This window comes from Lycium ferocissimum, chromosome 4 (genome assembly GCF_029784015.1).
Source record: "Lycium ferocissimum isolate CSIRO_LF1 chromosome 4, AGI_CSIRO_Lferr_CH_V1, whole genome shotgun sequence".
Taxonomy (NCBI): Eukaryota; Viridiplantae; Streptophyta; class Magnoliopsida; order Solanales; family Solanaceae; genus Lycium; species Lycium ferocissimum.
In genome coordinates this window covers 15,302,288-15,323,267 of record NC_081345.1, presented here as the reverse complement: position 1 = coordinate 15,323,267, position 20,980 = coordinate 15,302,288, and the positions used below count along the sequence as shown (strand labels likewise).

The window sequence follows — 20,980 nt, the reverse complement described above, 5'->3', positions numbered from 1 at the left end:
GTTTCCTCTATTTATTAGATATTTCTTGAAAATTAAGCACTATTAAGAAGAAGTAGTTCTTTAACATAAGGGTATAGTTGTAAACAATTATTATTTTTTGTCTCGAATTCCTAAAGCGATATTTATTTTGGGACAAATTTTTTTTACTAAAGCGGCACTTATTTTTGCAGGGAGGGAGTATTATGTATATGTACAAATTTAACAACTTTCAAATATTCAAGTTCATTTAACTACTCGAACTTTAAATTAAATGTGTTGTATTCTATCAAAATCACTATTGTAATATTTATTATAATACAAGGAATAAATTAAATTAGCATCATCATAAATTGAGCAGCATAGATGGTGCATATTCGAAAATCGATATCAAGTCTAATGAATCCATGACCCTACCAAAAAACAAATTTAACACGTGTAAGACATCAAGGACCCAGGACGCAGATGATGTAGTTGTATAGAAAACACACATAATTTGTTACCGTTAGGAGCGGCGTGAAGCTAGCCGTTACAAAAGAGTCAAGCAAATACTAACTATATCAATACTAACTATATCAACTTACACCGCACATATGCACAGACTGGTTTCCACAGAGGAATAGCAAAAACAGGGGGTATTTACCTGAAGATGCTGGCCGAGACGGATTTCTTGAGCTGCTCTTCACTAGCTGCTCAGGAGGACATTGATATTCCTATTTCCTCTAATGTCATAAGCAATGCTCAAAGAGACGTCACCTACAGGTACCTTCTTTTATTTATACCACTTCATTCTCTCCCTGTTGTACAAATTTACTACTCCCTCTCTTTTTATTTGTTTGACTTACTTTCATTTTCAGTCCGTTTAAAAAAAAATGTTTTATTTCTTTTTTGGCAATTCTATAATTTCAACTTTCTACGTAATATGTTTAACACAAGAAGATTAAAGCGCATTTTGGTACATTTTGCATATCTTTTAATTTAAGACTACAAGATTCGAAAGTTTTTTTTACATTCTTCAACTCCTTACCAAGTCAAAAACCAGATAAACAAATTGAAATAGAGAGAGTCGTATATGGAAAAGCACACTCAGCACAATTCACAATTTACAACCAACATTGAAGCTACTATTATCCTGATTTCTACTACTTCCTGATCAAAAATGCTTTTTGAGTACTTTTTCGTCTAAATTATACTCTGTTCTTGTAACTGGATTTTTTTATTTTATGTCGATTACGGTAGTTAAGTAAGGTCATGAAATGCAGAGGACTATTGTGATGGTATGATTCTAATTAGGGATGTCAGATGGGTGGGTTCACCTGGATTTGGACGGGTCAAAATAGAAGTTAGAAATAGGTGGGTACTTGGACAGAAATGAGTTGGACTATGATGGGCTAAAAATCAGGTCATAACCCACCCCGTCCAATTCTTACTAAATTTTAATTATCCTTTTCTTTCCCAACCCGCAATCTTCGGGTTGGAGGGTGTTTACCATATAAGCAACCTCTCTTGTCAATTTTTAATTTCTTTATTTGTTCTTTTATAAATTTTTAAATACCTAGTAAAACTATTTTTTTCATATATAAAATATTAAACCAAAAAAAGTTGTTTTGAAAATATTTTGACTACGTTTCTATGTGTCAATTTGGGCTACATATCAGCCTAATTTTAGATAGGCTGGAATGATCTGAGCTAATAAATATCCGCTCAAACTTGAGCTGGTTAGGCGACGAGTCATGTTTATATTGGCAAATTTCCCACCCCTAGTTCTAATAACAAGTTGCTTAATTTTGCTGCAGTTGTGGATCCTGTGGATATGAATTGAACCTGAACTCTTGCAACCGCAATACTACAATCATTGGATCAAAATATGGGAAAACTATGAGGAGAGGGGTTCTCTCATTTTTATGCATAGACGAGAGCAGATTCACTCAGATAAGTAAACTTAGATGCTCACCTTATTTTAGGTCAAAAAACTCGTGGGGTTTCTTTCAACGACGCACTAAACTATTGTGTCGAAAATGCAGAAGTTATATTGGTATTGCTTATATAGAGAATAATAGTAATACATGCGATGCCTCTCTACCTGGGATTATCAACGTCAAGTCAGATGCAACAACACCTAATTGGGACGGGTTGTCAGCTTGTAGAACTAATTACGACATCAAAATATGTGCGTTAAGGCCATCTGTCGAGTCCGTTGCTTTTGTTTGAAGGAAGTCATTAGACACCAGTAAAGTAAGAAATGCTCCTTCTTGTATCACACGTATCCAAGAGTCAATATGTATACGTGCCTACCTCAAGTTGAAGAACTCATTGTATATTTTGAAGGAAGTCGCTAACTGCTGCCACCACCAAGTCCACATTTATCACCGGTGCCTAAGAAAAATAGAGTCAGATATGTGTATACGTGCCTACCTCAAGTTGAAGAACTCATTGTATATTTTGAAGGAAGTCGCTAACTGCTGCCACCACCAAGTCCACATTTATCACCGGTGCCTAAGAAAAATAGAGTCAGATATGTGCCTTAGGAACACTTGTCGAAGAATCTGTTGTTAAAGGTAGTCGTCCTGCAACCAAAAGGGAATGCTTGTTGTTGTGACCAATCTCATAAGAAAAGGACGACAGAGTCACTCTACTCTTATACTTCTGGTTCTTCCTTATGTATGATGATTGATAAAGCTTGTAGGTTGTAGCTCAAAATGTAACTAAGAGTGTTTGTTCAAAAGTGTTGTACAAGCTTCAAATGTAGTTGAATTTATAATGCAAAAGTAAAAGAAAATAATGGAAGCGGAGGCACGAGGAAACTCGTCTTCCCCAGTAACTTGTATGGAGGAGTCTTCATGAACGGGTACTCTGAGGTTCTAATTGATCATGGTGATCGAGTACTTGGCCTGACAAATTTGGCATTTAAAGGCACTCTTATAGCAGCAAGGGTAGTAAAATGTAAAAAGATATCCTTTTAAATGCTAGCCAATTAAATTGATTTTGGTCACTGATGCACTATGATTGATGGAGCTATCAGGAATCCATTGGTGGTACAGACTAATAACCATGCAGCTAAATTAACAACTGGCTTTTACAACCATTGACGCCGTGATGGCTATCCTCAAATTTTGTCAATGTTAAAGAAGCAGGAGGGGCAGCTTTGAATTTCACACATCTTGAATTGCGCAGAAAAGAAATTTCCAGGAGCATTAGCTGATCCATAGGGATTAATTTGGGAGGTAAATATGTGTTAGATTAGCTTAATTTTCCAAAGAATAGTGCATTAGCTTTGGAAATCCTGGAAGAGGTGGTGCTGGAGATATTTTCTGAAACTATAGAGGAGAGAATCCATTGGGCAGGGTAGTAACAATGCAGCTAAAGGAAAAACCATTATTTGGATACAGTTTGGACAGTTCAATTAGTGAAGTTCAGCTTGAATTTGATTCACAACAACTGATTTTTTAAGGTAATGGAGAATGCACTATTCTTTAGAAAATTAAGCTTATCTAACATTAGTGAAGTTCAGCTTGAATTTGATTCACAACAACTGATTTTTTAAGGTAATGGAGAATGCACTATTCTTTAGAAAATTAAGCTTATCTAACATATATTTTACCTCCCAAACTATCGCCTCCAAATCAGCTAATGCTCCTAAAAATTCCTTTTCCTGATCAACTGTGCGCAATTTAAGACATGTGAAATTCAAAGCTGCCTCGTGCTTCTTTAACATTGACACAATTCGATAATAGCCATCGCAATGTCAATGGTTGTAAAGCCAGATATTAATTCAGCCTCATGCTATTATTAGTCTTCTACCACCAATGGATTCCTGATACCTGCTCATCAATCAGAGTGCATCAGGGACCAAAATCAATTTAACCATCTAGCACTTAAAGAGTGCTTTCAAATGCTAAATTTGCCATGCCAAGTACTAGATCACCATGATCAATTAGAATCTTAGAGTACCGGTTCATGAAGAATTTGCCATACAAGCTGTTATATTCTCCAAAGTCACGAAAAGAAAAGCCCTGTTTCTTGTGATTTTGAATTATAGGAACCTGCATCCCTAGGTCCTTTACCCCAAGATGAGATTCCCAGTGCCTCTGTTGCTTTTTGCAGGCTCTTGAGAAATTCTCAAAGCTGTTATATTCTCCAAAATCACGAAAAGAAAAGCCCCGTTTCTTGTGATTTGGAATTATAGGAACCTGCATCCCCAGGTCCTTTACCCCAAGACGAGTTTTCCAGTGCCTCTGTTGCTTTTTGCAGGCTCTTGAGCAATTCTCAAAGAGACGTCACACATACAGGTAGCTTATTTTATTTATACTACTTCCTTCTCTCCCATTTGTGGAATGTTATTACTAGTAGATCAAAAGATACAAGTATTACGACACATTGTACAACCAATAATGAAGCGAAAATTATCTGATTTAACTACTTCCTGATCAAAAAATGTTTTTTGAGTTTCCCGTCTTAATTAAACTCTGTTCTGATTGGATTTCTTTTCTTCTTATGATTTTATGATTATTTTGGTAGTAAAGCCAATGATTCAAACAAAAATTGGCTTAATTTTGTTGTAGTTGTGGATCCTGTGGATATGAATTGAACCTCAACTCTTGCAACCGCAATACTACAGTCATTGGATGAAAATAATGAGGAGAGGAGTTCTCTCAGTTGTTTGTATGCATTGACCAGAGAAGATTTACTCACATAAATAAACTTAGATGCTCACCCTATTTTAGATCCACTGACTCATGGGGTTTCCTTCAACGATACGCTAAACTTTTGTGTCGAAAATGCAGTTATATCGGTATTGCTTATATAGAGAATGGTACTACAAGAGCAACTTCCCAGGAATTTTACTGTCAATTTAGACGCCTCATCTAATTAGGATGGGCTGTCACCTTGTAGAACTAATTATGACATCAAGATATGTGCATTGAGGCTGTTGAGTCTGTTGCTTTTATTTGAAGGAAGTCATTATGCACCAGTAAACTGAGAAATGATCATTGTTGCATCACTCGTATCATAACACAGAGTCAAGATATGGTATATGGTATGTGCCTATCTCAGTTGAAGAACTCATTGTGTTTCTTTGAAGGAAGTCGCTACCTGCTGTAACCGGGTAGCGAAACCGCCAAGTCCATATTTATCACCGGTGCCTAATAAAAATAATCAGATATGTGCCTTGGGAACACTCATTGAAGAATCTGTTCTGTCTTTGAAGGAAGTCGCCCTGCTACCAAACAGGAAGGCTCGTTGTTGTAACTAGATCATATTATCATGAAAAACGGACGACAGAGTCACTCTGCTCTTACACTTCTGGTTCTTCCTTATGCATGATGATTCATAAAGTCTGCAGGTTGTAGCAGGGGTGGAGCTAGTATATTATTCAGGGGTTCGGCCAAATCCAGTAACTTTGGTCTAACCCCTGTATTTGTCTAGAAAATTCATTGAATTGTTAATTTAGAACCCAGTAACTTAAAGAAATTAGAATCTCGAACCCACAAGCTTTGAATACTGACTCCGCCTCTGAGTCACTCATAACACCAAATGTAACTAAGAGTGTTTGTTTGAAAGTGTTTTATCAGAACCTTCAAATTTAGCTGAATTTATTATCAGGTCAATATTTTCTGCATAGGTTTTTCCCAATCCAGAATGATTTGGGTAGCTGCTACAAAAGATCAACTGCCATCAGGGCTCTAGTGGCACTAGGACAAATTGTATTTTGTGGACGCATTTCCAATTGGGTGAAGATTTGCACCAGTGCGACTCTTTTAAATAACCAAATATCATATGACCAATACCCATACATTGACGTTTTTGCCTTTAAAAAGAGTTTTTCTTCAATGCAAAAGTTGTGATAGTTGCCTGCCTTGAAATGTGGCCGCCGTCCCTTACGGTGGACTTATAAGGTTATATTGTGTTTTTTTTTTTTTCAGTGGATAGTTTCATTTATGATGGACTATGTTGATTTATTGTGGTTGAAATATGATTATGATTTCTCTTGGATCAGGGTTTGCTGTTTTTCTCGCCCTTGAAGTTAAATTGAATCGGTGAGAAAGAAGAGAAGTGTGTGCTAACAGCAATTAACAACATATTAGTCAAAGATTAAGGTTAACAAGTATAGCATAAAAAAATTGGCATTCCAATTTCACTTAATAACCGATAAATTTCCCACTAGGTCCCTGGAAAAATGACAGGTCGGGGGAAAGTACCATTTCCAACATTCTTTTTACCAAATATTGATTCTATATTTTCATCTCAAAACATGTTTCTTTGTTTTTTAAAGGGTGTTCTTGAAATTGCTTGGAAACACTTGGACAAGAACCTCAATGCCACATATGTATATCACACACATAAATATACATGATATACAGGAGTCATTTTGAGATAAAAGTATGTCTATACGATAAAAATATTCTCATTTGTATCATTTAGTGGATTGACTGGACATAATATCAAATTCTCAACAAAGAATCTAATTAGGCCATTAGGGATATGGGAAGTGGGAACCCTACCTGCTAGTTGGGGAGTTGGTTTAAGATTTTCTCAGTTCATTAAAGATGAGGCTTTTAACCCAGCCCCAGTTGGCTGGCCAACTTCATGGGATTTGACTGGGCTGGTTCGTGAGGATAAATACTAAAAAATTATAAAAAATATTACTTTAGTTACGTAACCAAATAACATAAAAGAGCACAGTTTTAAACTAAACTAAAATAACATAAACCCCATGCTGTATATTTATACTGTTTTTTATTTGCATTGTACATAAAAGTAGTATGTTACGTAATTTCTCAGTTTGACTACAAAAACAGAGATATAATTGAAGTGTTCATAAATCACAACCACTCGTAACTAATTGTGAATATGAGTTTTCAAGAAAACACAAGAGAAAGCAATGTACGTAGAAATGAGAAAATTTGCAAGTCAACTTAATACCGAGCAGTTTCATCGAATTAATATTGTGTGTATGTCGTGATAATGTACAAAAATAATTTGGTCAACACGTTCGGTTTGTGTAATGATGCAATATTCTGAACATAGCGTATAGGGAAGGACGAATTCTTTTCGAAAAAGTTGTTCATAAATGAAAGGACATAAAAATACTCAGAGGAATAATATAAGCACACGTGAAAGACTCAATAATGGCTATATAGAAGATATTTATCAAACTAAAGAGAAAAGGTAGGAGGCTTTACTTAATAACTCAAAACTCTTGAATCTCACTAAAATAAAAAAAATATGACAGATCATCCCTATTTATAATGCTAGAAAACCAACATACACTAGGACTAGAAAACTCATTCCAACATGAACTAGACAAATAAATCTTAACTAAGTATGAATTAAATAAATACCAAATACCAATCTTAAACAACTTTGGATTAGTAATCTTGGTTTAATTCCAACATAGCCTCCCTTAAACCAAGATCTTCAAACTTGAGTGTGCCATTAACAATATCATATCTTGTAGAAGTCAACCACCTCAGACTCTCGAACAATTTCCTGAAGTACGTAGCATCGACAAACTTGCGAGTGTCATCTTTAGTCAGCTTCAGTTTCTCTTCAACAAGATTCAAAGTTAATTTGACTTTCTCCATCTTCAAAATATCATGAGCATATTTGTTCTTCTTTTTGTATCCTTCAATAACTCGTCTTGATTTAAAATCATCTGCTTCTTCACTTGATTTGTACTTGGTCTTGCGTGCCCATCCGACTCTGGTTTACCTTCCAATAGGTGGTAGAGCAGTATCATCAACAAATAATTTTTCTTCAAGCTCCTCAAAATATACAATCTCAGGTAATGGTTCAAAATTGATTGCGTCTTCAATATCCAAAATCATGCACGTTAATTGTGGATCTAGACCCTTAATTATTTCTGCTTTAATTTTGGGTAGATCATCAAAAACTTGCTCTCGATGAACTCTTTTGCTTCTCTCATCACTAGATTCATCTTCGATGCCTTCAAACAATTTTTCTTGTGTGATAATGGCGGGTACTTCTATTCCGTTTTCAATAGCCCCACGTTGTATAGACCAATCATATCTATTACATATTTCATTACTTGAAACACTAGTAGCATCTACCGAAAGAGCATCAGCCCCAATCAAATTATCCTTTTTAGCTATCCCAGAAATCATTGATAAATCAATTTGAACATTATTGGATTCTGTACTGCAATCAAAGACATCTATACCACAACAAAAATTACCTCTACCTTCTCTTATTTTCTCCATAATTTCTAAATTCTAGCCTTCTTAATTTATTTCTGCCAGATTTGATGACTCTTCTTTATCTTTTGGTTCATCCTTTGTTTGCAATGCCTCATCCACTATCTCATGTGTTTGCTGATTCAATGACATCTCATATGCCACCAATTCATCTTCTAGATCATCAACTCTCAACGCATTAAAATCCTGGGTTGTCTCAATAACTGTTTTCTTAATGTGAAATTCTAATCTCAGAGACTGTAATATCTTCTCAACAACTTTAACATATTCCAATACTTCTCCATTGACCTTCATATCATTAACTATTTTTATAATTCTTGTAAAAAATTCTTTGATAGATTCTGTTGGTTTCATCTGGGGCAACTTATACTGTCTCCGAAGCTCTTGAAGTTTCTCTCTCTTCACATCTGCGGCACGCCTATATGATTTCACTAATATTGTCCGCCTCTTTTGTTGATTTTGCATGCAAATATTTGTTATATACATGTAATCGGACTTTGCTATTGAGGTAGTAGAATGCCTTATAATTCAATTGCATATTTTTCTCCAATTGTGTAGCTGCTTCACCAGTCAGTGGTGTGCCTTTTGCGGTTTCCACGAACCCTTCATCAATAATGGATCATAGTCTAACAACATTAAAGAAATTCTTCATCTGTTGATACCAACTCTCAAAATTAATTTTGCCATCAAACACAAAAACGGGACAATCCGGTAAATATGGAATATTCATATTCTTTTATATATGCCGGATTTCACACGAGGCTTTGATCGGATCTCACACAGGCTCTGATACCAATTTGAAGGACCTAAAAATACTCAAAGGAATAATATAAGCACACGTGAAAGACTCAATAATGACTATATAGAAGAAATTTATCAAACTAAAGAGAGAAGGTAGGAGGCTTTACTTAATAACTCAAAACTCTTGAATCTCACTACAATAAAAATATGTGACAGATCATCCCTATTTATAATACTAGAAAACCAACATACACTAGGACTAGAAAACCCATTCCAATATGAACTAGACAAATAAATTCTAAGTATGAATTAAATAAATACCAATCCTAAGCAAAATTGGATTAATAATCTTGGTTTAATTCCAACAATAAACAGCCTGCCTGGCCAGCTTAAGGATGTCACAAGAATCAAAGCTTGTCGTTTTAGGTTTTTGTGTAGGGTGAAATCTTACATTACTCGTGGCACGAGTTAGTATCGACAATTCAACATGTGGCAGATAAGAATGGTTGAAGATGCATTTCACACAAGAACCTGAAGGAAATGATTCCACACGAACCCGGAGCAAAGAATATGGAGCAATTACGAGTCATTTATGAGTTTCAGGCGCTACATATCCGGATCGGATATGTAGCCAAACGTTATGCCTTTGTAATTAAGTAACATTTATTAGTCATTATTGTCCATTATGGGGCACGATTCACAGCTCTATGCTGATAGTTTTCACCTATAAAAGGAGCCCAATGTCAGTGTTAGAGGGCATCCAATTTTAGCTTAACAATATACACTTACGTTCACAAGCAAATTATAATACTTTTACTTACTTTTTGTACCGAATCCAAAGTGTTCTTCAAGGCTGAAGTGTTCATCCGGAGTCATCCTCATTGAGAGATTCCTTGAGTTCATATGGCCCGGGCTCAATCTAATATATTCTTGTTTCATATTTACTTGATTGTTTTACTTGGCATTCATAATTTATTCTTGTCTCTAACGAATCAGTTCACGGATCCTTTAAACCACTAAACAAATTCAACTGCACCTTTTTGGGGTAAAAGTTTTTACTAACCGAAAATTTTGTTACACTCTATCAAATTAATCTCTAAAATCTGATTATTCTAATGGAACAGTATCGAAAACTTCTGAGCTTGTTCTTTTGCCCATTGTTTAAACCGTTTTCACATGACAATTGACAAGCTTAACTTCCCGTCTTTTAAATGATGGTCTTTCTAGCATTTGAATAGAGATTTTGTTGTGCAACAGTTGTGCGACAACAAGAAGTTACTCATACGAAAAAAAAAAAAAAAAAGCACACACACACACACACTTCAAAGTTATTTGAATTTAGGCATATCATATCATCACCCTTTAGAATTTAGATTAACCATAATTGACTATCTAGCATAAATTTGTACCACGCATTATAAGACAATAAGTAGTAGAATATTTTGGTCAACTATTAAATTCCCCATATTTCCATGATAAGAAGTAACTAAAGCTATATTGTCTGGTATAGATCGTCTTGCTGATTGCATCATGTAATAAACGAGAGTTGAAGAGCAAACAATCACATTATGTATGTAACCCTAATGACAATGTAAATCCTTTACTGAAACGAGTTTAAGCTTTACACCATCCTAAAAATAAATTTTCACTTTTACTTGTCCACTTTAGCATATCACACAAACCTTTATTTTCTGTTTTACTCTTAACATTAATTACTCATTTTCAAATCATTTCTCAATTCTATTGAGACTATACACCAATTAATATGGGTATTATGGTAAAATATACACTTCATTTATTAATTCTTAAGGAGCGTGCAAAGCCCATCGTGGACAAGTAAAAGTGAACGAAGGGAATAGATATTTTATTACATGCTACAATAGGTAAAGATAACCGAATGGTGCAAACATTATTTACACGGATGGCATATATTATTTGAACTCGATTGAAACACACCCCAAATTAATTAGAGGTTTATTTTCCTCTTTTATGGTGGGGACGGAGTTTAGTATTTCTTGCATGTATTGATTTGAAGATGCATATACATGTACAAGACAAGATTTCCTTCTTTGGTCAAAGAAGATTGGTTTGATGAGCTAGCTTTTAGTATTACTCAAAAATAATCAAGATTAACGATAGAGAAGTTTCCTTTAATCTATGGGGCATGGCGTATAAATTATACAGTATAATCATAACAAGAAACATGCATACTGATAATGTGAATAAGTAAAAACTTAATATTGTAACCTCAAGAAGAGACGTATGAAACAAGCATTTACAAAAATTTCTGCAACAGTGGGTGCAACAACTTGTACAGGGTATTAAACTATACTTGGCCGTATAAAATTAGCTGACCTTCATGCTGAATCAAAAGCTAATCTGCAAACCTCAAACCACCCTTTCTTCCTTCTTCCTCTCCTATAAAAATATTAAGACTCAACTATCAAATCTTTACTATTTGCAAATCTTGCATGCATTTTCCATTACTTGACAGAATTTATGAAACGAAACACAATGGATGCTGGTAACAGAATATCCAACAATTTGCGCTATTTCTTCTTCATCGCCATTTTGCTTCTCTTAGCAAATGCAAGTGCAGAAACACACTACCATGATTTTGTTGTATGTCATTCTTGTTTGCGTTAATCTTTTTTGTCTCTTGCTGATTAACATTTTGAGATTTTAGTTAGAATTTGGAAGATGCTGAGCTCTATTGTTATGGAACAGATTCAAGCAACACCAGTAAAGAGGTTGTGCAAGATCCATAATACTATAACAGTGAATGGACAATTTCCTGGACCAACCTTGGAAGTGAACAATGGTGATAATTTAGTCATCAACGTAATTAACAGAGCTCGATACAATGTCACCATTCACTGGTAAGTTCATGCATGCAGAATGCAAATGAACTTATAAGATGTGAATATATGATTAATTTAACATATGTAGTACACAGACAATATCAACTTGTTATACTATCAAGTTATCTAAACAATAATTATAAGTAATCGTCTAATAAAACTAGACGTAGTATCTTGAAAATTAAAGACAAGTTGTAATACATATATTGATAGTGCGAAAATTCACATTGCCGTCTATCAATATATACATATGTTAAATCCATATACTGAACACAACGATATCATGCATAAGCGTTGTCCTTTTGTGTGGTTTTTACAACTTTGTTGCATTTGGAAAGGCATGGAGTCAAGCAAATAAGAACAGCATGGGCAGATGGACCAGAATTTATAACACAATGCCCAATTAGACCAGGAGGGAGTTACACTTACCGCTTCACAATTCAAGGACAGGAAGGCACACTTTGGTGGCACGCCCACAGCTCATGGCTCAGGGCCACTGTTTACGGAGCTTTAATCATCCGCCCAAAAGAAGAAGAATTCTACCCATTCCCTAAGCCCAAAAGAGAGACGCCCATTCTGCTTGGTACCGATTTCTTCCCATTTTAAACGAAAGACTTGAAAAGAATCGAGGGTGTATCAATACTTACTAGCTGAGCTGTTTCCCATTGAAGTAATTGTATGGCATTTTGTGATTAGGTGAGTGGTGGGATGCAAATCCTATGGACGTAGTAAGACAAGCCACGAGAACAGGAGCAGCTCCTAATGCATCGGATGCATACACCATTAATGGTCAACCAGGTGATCTCTACAGGTGTTCGAGTAAAGGTTAGTTCTAAGAAATGGATTTGAGTTATATAAACTAATAGCGTAAAGATTTTTTACACTACCAGTGTAGTATAATAGACATGTGACAGCAGGTTAGTTATCATTTTTACCAGGTTACTATTTATAGTACTTACTGCTTAGCATAGAGAATACTCCTTGTAAGTGACTTCGTGGTGTAAATATTTCATACATTGTCAATGCATAGAAATTAAACTCTAAAAACATCTCTACTCCCTTTTTATTAAGACTCATGATCACATAACAGAGCTAGAAATATCTCAAGAGCACTGACGATATTCAATTCAAATATTACTCCAAAACTTTTAATGTCAATTTCTCCTATGATAGTCAACAAAAAGCATGTGTGATACTAATGCTAAATAATGGCATAAATTTATCTCATAGTATAAGGGCCCCTTGTCAAACTAACTAGTTCATCCTAACATTCATTAGTTTGGATTCAGAGTAACATGCTCAGCTATCATGTTCTCATAGAAATCATTTAGTTGGATTCACCTTCATGCAGATACTACCGTAGTCCTGGTGGACTCTGGTGAAACAAACCTCCTTCGAGTTATCAATGCTGGACTCAACCAGGCGCTTTTCTTTACTGTGGCAAACCACAAGCTAACAGTTGTTGGAGCAGACGCCTCTTATGTTCAACCCTTCACCACATCAGTGCTTATGTTAGGTCCAGGCCAGACTACTGATGTCTTAATCACTGGTAACCAGCCACCAGCCAGATATTACATGGCGGCGCATGCTTATGCAAGTGCTCAAGGAGCACCTTTTGACAACACCACTACGACAGCTATCCTTGAGTACAAGAATACTCCTTGCTCTGTTCAGGGAATCAAGATCAATCCAGTTTTCCCATCTTTACCAGTATATAATGACACTGCAACTGCCACTGCCTTCACAGCTAGTTTCAGAAGCCCAAGAAAGGTTGAGGTGCCAACTGAAATTGACGAAAATCTCTTCTTCACGGTTGGGGTGGGACTCAATGACTGCCCTAGAGGTGTGTTGGAATATAAGCTAATCTCTTTACAAAATAAGTATTTCTTTTTTTTTTGGTAAAGTAATAAAATTTCATTAGTAAAGCATCAAGAAGATGCAAGGTTACAGATGGGCAAAAAGCTGCTTCAAACAGAAACACGAAGCAGACTTAGCAAAAAACTTGTAGAACCAATCTAAAGATACCCCATCTCTACTGAAACTAGAGAAAGGGAGCTAACAAAATCTAGAAAGTTACCCACACTGTTTACAGGGGCAAAAAAATGCCAACTAGAAAGACTAGCTAAACACCTAGACTTTAGGGAGCAAATAGGAGTTGAGATTCCTTCAAAGCATCTACTGTTTCTCTCCTTCCATAGGGTCCAAAAAATTACTGCTGGAATCATTCTCCAGATTCTTTTAATGGATTTGTCAACTCTCCAGAGTATCCAGCTAGCGTAAGCATCTTTGATGTTGAATGGCATTGCCCATTTGAGACCAAGCATAGAGTAGAAGAAATACCAGAGGCTAGCTGCTGCAGGGCAGTGCAAAAATAGATGGTTGACACTTTCATTGGCCTGCTTGCACATGGCACACATGTTAACGACGATTACACCTCTCCTCCTAAGATTGTCTTGTGTTAGGCATGCTTCCTTCAGTGCAGTCCAAATGAAGCAAGTAACTCTGAGAGGCTGCCTGGTTCTCCATACAAGCTTCCAAGGCCAGACCTCTAAAAGGCTATTTTGAAAGCTCCAGTTGTAACATTCCTTCACAGTGAAAATCTTTTCCTTAGAATTGCCCCATAGGATTCTGTCCTGAGATTCAGCCACCAAAATACATTGTTCCAATCTTTGTAAAAGAGAAAGAAAATCATCAACTTCCCAATCCTGTAAGTTTCTCCTTAAAATTGGTGTCCAGTAGTTGTTATCTCTATATTGAGCTAATGTTGCTTCTTTGTTAGAAGCTATCAGAAATAGTGAGGGAAATGAGTCTTTTACTAAAGTGTCCCCAAGCCATTTGTCCTGCCAAAATCTGATCTTGAGCCCATTTCCAGCCTTGAATGAGACAGCCTTGAAGAAATCCTCTTGGAGACTACTGATGTGTTTCCATACTCCAACACCATGTGGTTCATTGCTTTTCTTAGCAGTCCAGTGGTCTTGAATACCATATTTAGCTTTGATAATTTCCTTCCAGTACCCTGGCTCATTTTGACCATATCTCCAAAGCCACTTCATGAGTAGACTGTTGTTATGAAGCTTAAGATTTCTGATTCCCAGCCCCCCTTGGCTTTTGGGTTGAATAACTGATTGCCATTTAACTAAAGAGAATTTATGAGTAACACTGTTACCTTTCCATAGGAATTTCCTTCTGAGCCTGTCAATTTGCTTTAGAACTGAGCTTGGCATAGGGAAGAGTGACATACAGTAAGTGGGGATGCTGTCTAGGACACTGTTGATGAGGGTGAGCCTACCACCCAATGAGAGGTATTGCATCTGCCAAGTGGCTAGTTTTTTCTCCATTCTTTCAATGACCCCACTCCACATCCCAGATGATTTGAATATAGCACCCAAAGGAAGTCCCAAGTAGGTGGTGGGAAAGGAGCCTGTTTTGCAGCTAAGTATATCAGCAAGAGCTTCTAGATTGGCCACTTCATTCACTGGATATATAGTGCTCTTAAGCATATTGATATGAAGTCCAGAGATGGCCTCAAAGATCATGAGAGTGGTGTTGAGATTAGAGACCTGCTGACAATCAGCTCCACAAAATATAAGGGTGTCATCTGCATATAGTAGATGAGAGACTGAGACTGAGGTGGAAGGATTTCTGCCCACTTGGAACCCTTGAATCCACTGAAGTTCTTTGGCCTTTGCTAACAGTTGAGATAATCCTTCCATCGCAATGATAAAGAGGAAAGGGGACAATGGATCCCCCTGCCTGAGTCCTTTTTGAGAAGAGAAAAACCCCACTGGGCTCCTGTTCACCAGAATTGAAAACTTCACTGTCGAAATACAGTAATAAATCCACCTTATCCACCTTTCCCCGAAACCCATTTGCTTCAAAATGCTTACTAAATAAGCCCAGTTAAGCTGATCAAAAGCTTTCTCAATATCTAATTTGCATAGGATCCCAGTCTCTCCACTTTTAATTTTCCAGTCTAGCACTTCATTGGCAATCATGGATGCATCAGTGATCTGCCTATTCTTCATAAAAGCACTCTGCTGTCCAGAAACTAAGGAATCCACCACTTTTCCCAGCCTCTTAGCTAGAATTTTGGCCAGCAATTTGTAGACACTGCCTATAAGACTTATAGGTCTATAATCTCTAAGCTCTGCGGCCCCTTTCTTCTTTGGGATAAGAGCAATGAAAGAGGCATTGCATGATCTCACCATTTGGCAGTTCTGATGAAAGAAATTAAAAGCTGCTAGCAGGTCTGCTTTGATGAAGTTCCATGATTTCTGAAAGAAGGCCATAGTGAAACCATCCGGACCTGGAGCTTTGTCAGGAGCACAAGTCATGAGAGCTTCTGAGATCTCCACTTCGGTGAAAGGAAGTTCAAGGTCCTCTTTATCAACTGTGTTGAGACTTGGCAGACCTTCAAAGACAGCTGAGGGTCTCCAAGATTCAGTCTCATTGTAGATTTGTTGATAGTACTCCAGAATGCCATTCTTGATCCTTCCTTTATCTTCAATTACTTCATTCCCTATTTTGAGTCTGTCAATGGTATTACCCTTTCTATGAGAGTTGGCCATTCTTTGGAAAAACTTTGTATTTTTATCCCCCTCTTTCAACCATAAACATCTTGATTTTTGTCTCCATGAGATCTCTTCAGCGGTTGCTATTTTCTGAAGTTCAAGCTTAAGATTTAATGTCTGACCTTTCTCTTCTGTAGATAGAGTTCTGAGCTCAGCTAACTGGTCCAGCTTTCCAAGTTCTTTGAGTGCCTTGTTCCTTTGAGTCTCAATTTTTCCATAGACCTCCCTATTCCATTTAGTAATGTCTTTCTTGAGATTCCTTAATTTCTGCATTAGCACAAAGTCTGGGGTGCCTAGTACAGTGTAAGAAATCCACCATCCTTCTATCATGTCCATGAAACCCTCAGCTTGAAGCCACATGTTTTCAAATTTGAAATAAGAAGGTGTGGCCTCCCAATCCCCACTTTCCAGGATAATTGGTTTATGATCAGAAAAAACTCTAGGCAAAGGGTACTGTTTGATAGCATTGAACAACTCACTCCATTCTGTTGAGATAAGAAACCTATCAATTCTAGAGGCTTGGAGAGACTCCTCCCCTCTTGACCAGGTAAATTGTGCTCCTTGAAGCGGAGGGTCAATCAAATCCAGGTCCAGAATAGTGTTGGAGAAGCCCATCATCGCCTTTGATCTTGAATGCTTCATTCTCTTTTGATCCTTTTGAACTAGAAATTCAAGCTTCCAATCTCAGGGATTTAGAGCCCATGGAGGGTACACTATCCGAGCCTGAAGCAGATGATGAAGCAGACCACGCAGGACACTCGATGGACCCTCATATACCCAAATCGATACTCCCAGTAATGTCAGTTCCAGATGAATCTGACTCTGGTATCTCATCGCAGTCCTTCAACAGTTTTCTTCCTTTGCCTTGGAATGATTCACAAATTCAAACTGTTGACATCCCTGATGTGGTGGAAACCTCAAAATGGACGAAGTTGACAATGATGAAGGCTTGCAAAGTGTTGGGGGTAAATGTTGCTGGGTTTGAACATGAAATTCTAGGAATTATTCTGAGAATGGAGGAAAGAAGGAAAGTGCAGATTCTTGAGCAAAAAAATAAAACAGGAGAATTAAAGAAAGGGAAAAGCAAAGCGATGCGAACTTAAAAGATTGGATTGGGGTCTCCATGACGGGAGTGGGAAGAAAGAAAGGGGCAGGTCTCACAAGGCTCTTTCCGGATGAGAGTTAAAACACTCGGTTGAATGTGCGGGTCTCAACGATAAAGACAAGAGAGCACTTTGAAATCTCTTATTCACAAGTGGGAGTTGATATTATTTGCCTGCAGAAACCAAAATAGAGACATGGAATCCATCTCTAATCAGGCAAATTTGGGAAACGGATGGGTCTCTTGGCGAAGTCAAAGCAATTGGTACCAAAGGAGGGATATTAATAATGTGGGACAAAAGAGCTTGGAAATGTGTTGATTTTGAAACAGGAGCCTTTTCTTTATCATGTAGATTTGAAAGTCTTGCCGAGGACTTCAAATGGGTTTTTACTAGTGTCTATGGCCCTCATACCAATCCAGAAAGGGAGGATCTTTGGCTCGAGTTAGCTTCTATCAGGGGATTATGGTCTGACCTATGGGTCATAGGAGGGGATTTCAATGTGTGCAGATTTGTGGGGGAAAGATTGAACTGTGTTAGAAGACAAAATAAGTATTTCTATAAGGCACAAAGAGGATGAAAAAAGGAAAACAAACCTATAAAGCACACTGCTATAATATTAAAAGAGAGTTTACTCTTACGAAACAACAAAGTATACTCACATATATAGCTATTAGATCACCAACCATGGGGTGTGGTGGCATGGATGAAATTCCTCTGCTCTTAACTAGAGATTTTGGGTTCAACTCCGAGAAATGGAGAAACTTCGACAAGGGAGCGGTTTCCCCTTTAGTGAACCCTATGAGGTGCAAATTCGAATTAGTCTGAATATCGAATGGCTATACAATAAGCTACTACATCAACATTTAAACCCCTAGTTACATGAACTACTAATTAGCAGTACTACTGAACATTCTAGGATGCCCCAAAAGACGCACCTTAATTGGATAACTCAAAAGATAAATGAACATAGACAATCATATTTTTAACATTTAAGTTTATTATTTCCAACCAGGTGCAAGCTCCAGCAGCTGTCAAGGCCCAAATGGAACTCGATTCACCGCCAGTATGAACAATGTGTCTTTTGTGCTACCGCCCAACTTTTCCATTCTACAAGCACATCACCAAGGGATACCTGGCATTTTCTCAACTGATTTCCCAGCAGTCCCACCTGTGAAATTTGATTACACTGGCAATGTAAGTCGATCACTCTGGCAACCTGTTCCAGGAACTAAAGTTTACAAACTAAAATACGGGACAAGAGTTCAAGTTGTATTACAGGGAACAAGCATCGTCACAGGTGAAAACCATCCAATCCATCTTCACGGATATGATTTTTACATCATTGCGCAGGGCTTTGGGAACTTTAATCCTCAAACTGATACATCTAAATTCAACCTTGTTGATCCACCTAGCAGAAACACAGCAAGTGTACCTGTCAATGGGTGGTCGGTTATCAGATTTGTTGCTAACAACCCAGGTGAGAAAAGTGCCACATACGTGTATATTTATTACAAAAACAAGTTTTATCTACTGTTAGTGTAAAATATTTTTAGACAATTTGGTCACTTGTTTAAGTACTTACATATAAGGTAAATTTCTACGATAAGCAGTAATTGATAACCTGATAAAATGCTACTCCAACGAATATGCTACAATAGATTAAATTACACTTATAGCATAAAAAAAATCTTTACATTACTTAAATCTCTTTTAACAAATGCTTATTCTTTTCTGCTGAGCCTTTGGACTTACAATTTTTTGTTAAATAGGAGTCTGGTTAATGCACTGTCACTTGGATGTTCACATTACTTGGGGTTTGGCCATGTCTTTCCTGGTGGAAAATGGAGTTAGTGAATTGGAATCATTGGAAGAGCCTCCAGTCGATTTGCCTGTATGTTGACAAACACAAAACATAACTTAGGACACAACATAAATTACATCTAATGTTTTAGCCATACAGGTCTAAATGAGGTCCCTTCTCCACAACCCCACAAACAAACAAACATTTGGGGCTAGCTACTTCCTTTTTCCTTTCAATTATATTCTTTCATTTCTATTTTTTTGGATGACTAGCAGAGACGAAGCCAGGATTTGAAGCTTATGGGCTCAGGATTCTAGTTTTTGTAAATTACTGGGTTCTAAACTAATAATTTGTACATATTCATTGAATTTCTTAAGACAAATAGAAAGTTAGGACCAAAACACCCCATGGTTTATTTTCCTCAATAATTTGTACATATTCAATGATGCACTGCCAATTCTCGCAAATATAAGTACCGTCTTCTAGAATTAATTCCTATTTCCCCAGATTACAGCAGTTGTATTCTTTCTATTGTAACAAAAGGAGAAGAATTTATTTGATTCTTGAATAATTTAGCTCCCTTATCACAAGCATCAATACAAAAAGGCCTATTCTAAGAAGCAACATGACATGTCCACTGCTATACCAATACTGATAGTTCAAAAAATAATTACAGAGTAATATTATCAAGAAGCAGGAAATTTCATTTGCATACAGTGCAAGAATAAGTAATCCTGACAAGAAAGTTAATCAGAAGTGAAGATAGCAAATTTACTTGGAAAAATTTGGACTAAGACAGTTCTCTATTAAAAACCTGGATATATGAAGTGCATTGATACCAACTATAAAGAAACATGCTAAAGAATACAAATACACCTTCCAGTAGTCAGTTTCCATCCATTTCAACCAACTTCGAGAAATTCAAGCCAAGTAATCCCAAAAATCAATCTAATTGGGTTAAATTTTTGGGAGTTGGAGAAATGGATGGAAATTGACTAATGGTGGCAATTTGAGGCCGGGGGGTTAAGGGCTGGCAGAGTTCAAATAGGTGACACTTCCTTGTTTCTTTCTCTACTCCATTATGGACCAGTTTGGAGTGGGCTAACGTTACACTACTGGATACTGAGCTTTCATTCGCTCAAAATATTAGGGCCCAATTTGCAAACTGCCCCTCCTTGTTTGTCCCTCAAATTGCTGTTTGGGCCAATTTGCAGGATTGCCCTTCGCTGGGGGTGCCCTTTAATTTTTACCCCTCAAAATGGTGGTCTTTAAATTCTCCCTTCATGCAGAATTTTGCTGGGCAGAATTAACAGAATTTTATAAAGTCTGCCTTGTGAGTTTTTTTTTTTTTTTTTTTTACTGAGCTGGGGTTCGAACCCTTGGAGTGTTAGGCGAGGGGTAAAATTTAAAGACCACCAATTTGAAGGACAAAACTTAAAGATCACCCCAAATAAAGCGCAATCCGCGCAAAAAAAAAGTGTTTTTTGTCCCTCAAGTTGCTGGTATTTAATTTTTGTCCGTCGCAAAAAAAAAAATTAGATTTCGGATTCAAATCCCCGTTCAGTCAAAAATTAAAGACCAGCAGCGCCTTTGAAGGTAAATCCATACGAAAAAAATGAAATATTAAGGGTCATTTGCACTAATGTGGGGGGGGGGGGGGGGGGGGTGGCCTTTAATTTTTGTACCTCAAATCGCTGGACTTTAATTATTC

At 36.9% G+C, this 20,980-nt stretch overlaps 2 protein-coding genes and 1 long non-coding RNA gene across 11 annotated transcripts; 2 read left to right on the top strand and 1 right to left on the bottom strand.

Moving 5' to 3' along the window:
- The first annotated feature begins 545 nt into the window (after positions 1–545).
- LOC132051610 (uncharacterized protein At4g08330, chloroplastic-like) lies at positions 546–2,758 on the top strand. The gene is made up of 2 exons (XM_059442763.1): positions 546–738; positions 1,773–2,758. Exons 1-2 carry the CDS (start codon positions 626–628, stop codon positions 2,185–2,187), a joined length of 528 nt encoding a protein of 175 aa, XP_059298746.1. The 5' UTR covers positions 546–625; the 3' UTR covers positions 2,188–2,758.
- Positions 2,759–11,083: 8,325 nt separating this feature from the next.
- Positions 11,084–20,341, bottom strand: LOC132051609 (uncharacterized). Of its 9 annotated transcripts, none has more exons than XR_009413795.1 (7): positions 20,045–20,341; positions 19,221–19,357; positions 18,745–18,900; positions 18,128–18,636; positions 13,136–13,631; positions 12,224–12,599; positions 11,084–11,351 (listed from the first exon to the last, which is right to left on the bottom strand). It is a non-coding gene; the product is annotated as an uncharacterized LOC132051609 (long non-coding RNA). The 9 variants fall into 9 exon arrangements; XR_009413800.1 differs by having other exon boundaries at positions 11,085–11,351; positions 12,442–12,599; positions 20,045–20,337; XR_009413801.1 differs by lacking the exon at positions 11,084–11,351 and having other exon boundaries at positions 11,883–12,599; positions 18,128–18,264; positions 18,404–18,636; positions 20,045–20,338.
- On the top strand, positions 11,433–19,368 carry LOC132051608 (laccase-12-like). The gene is made up of 7 exons (XM_059442762.1): positions 11,433–11,555; positions 11,661–11,812; positions 12,133–12,377; positions 12,491–12,619; positions 13,146–13,637; positions 18,481–18,945; positions 19,238–19,368. Exons 1-7 carry the CDS (start codon positions 11,433–11,435, stop codon positions 19,366–19,368), a joined length of 1,737 nt encoding a protein of 578 aa, XP_059298745.1.
- Positions 20,342–20,980: the final 639 nt, after the last annotated feature.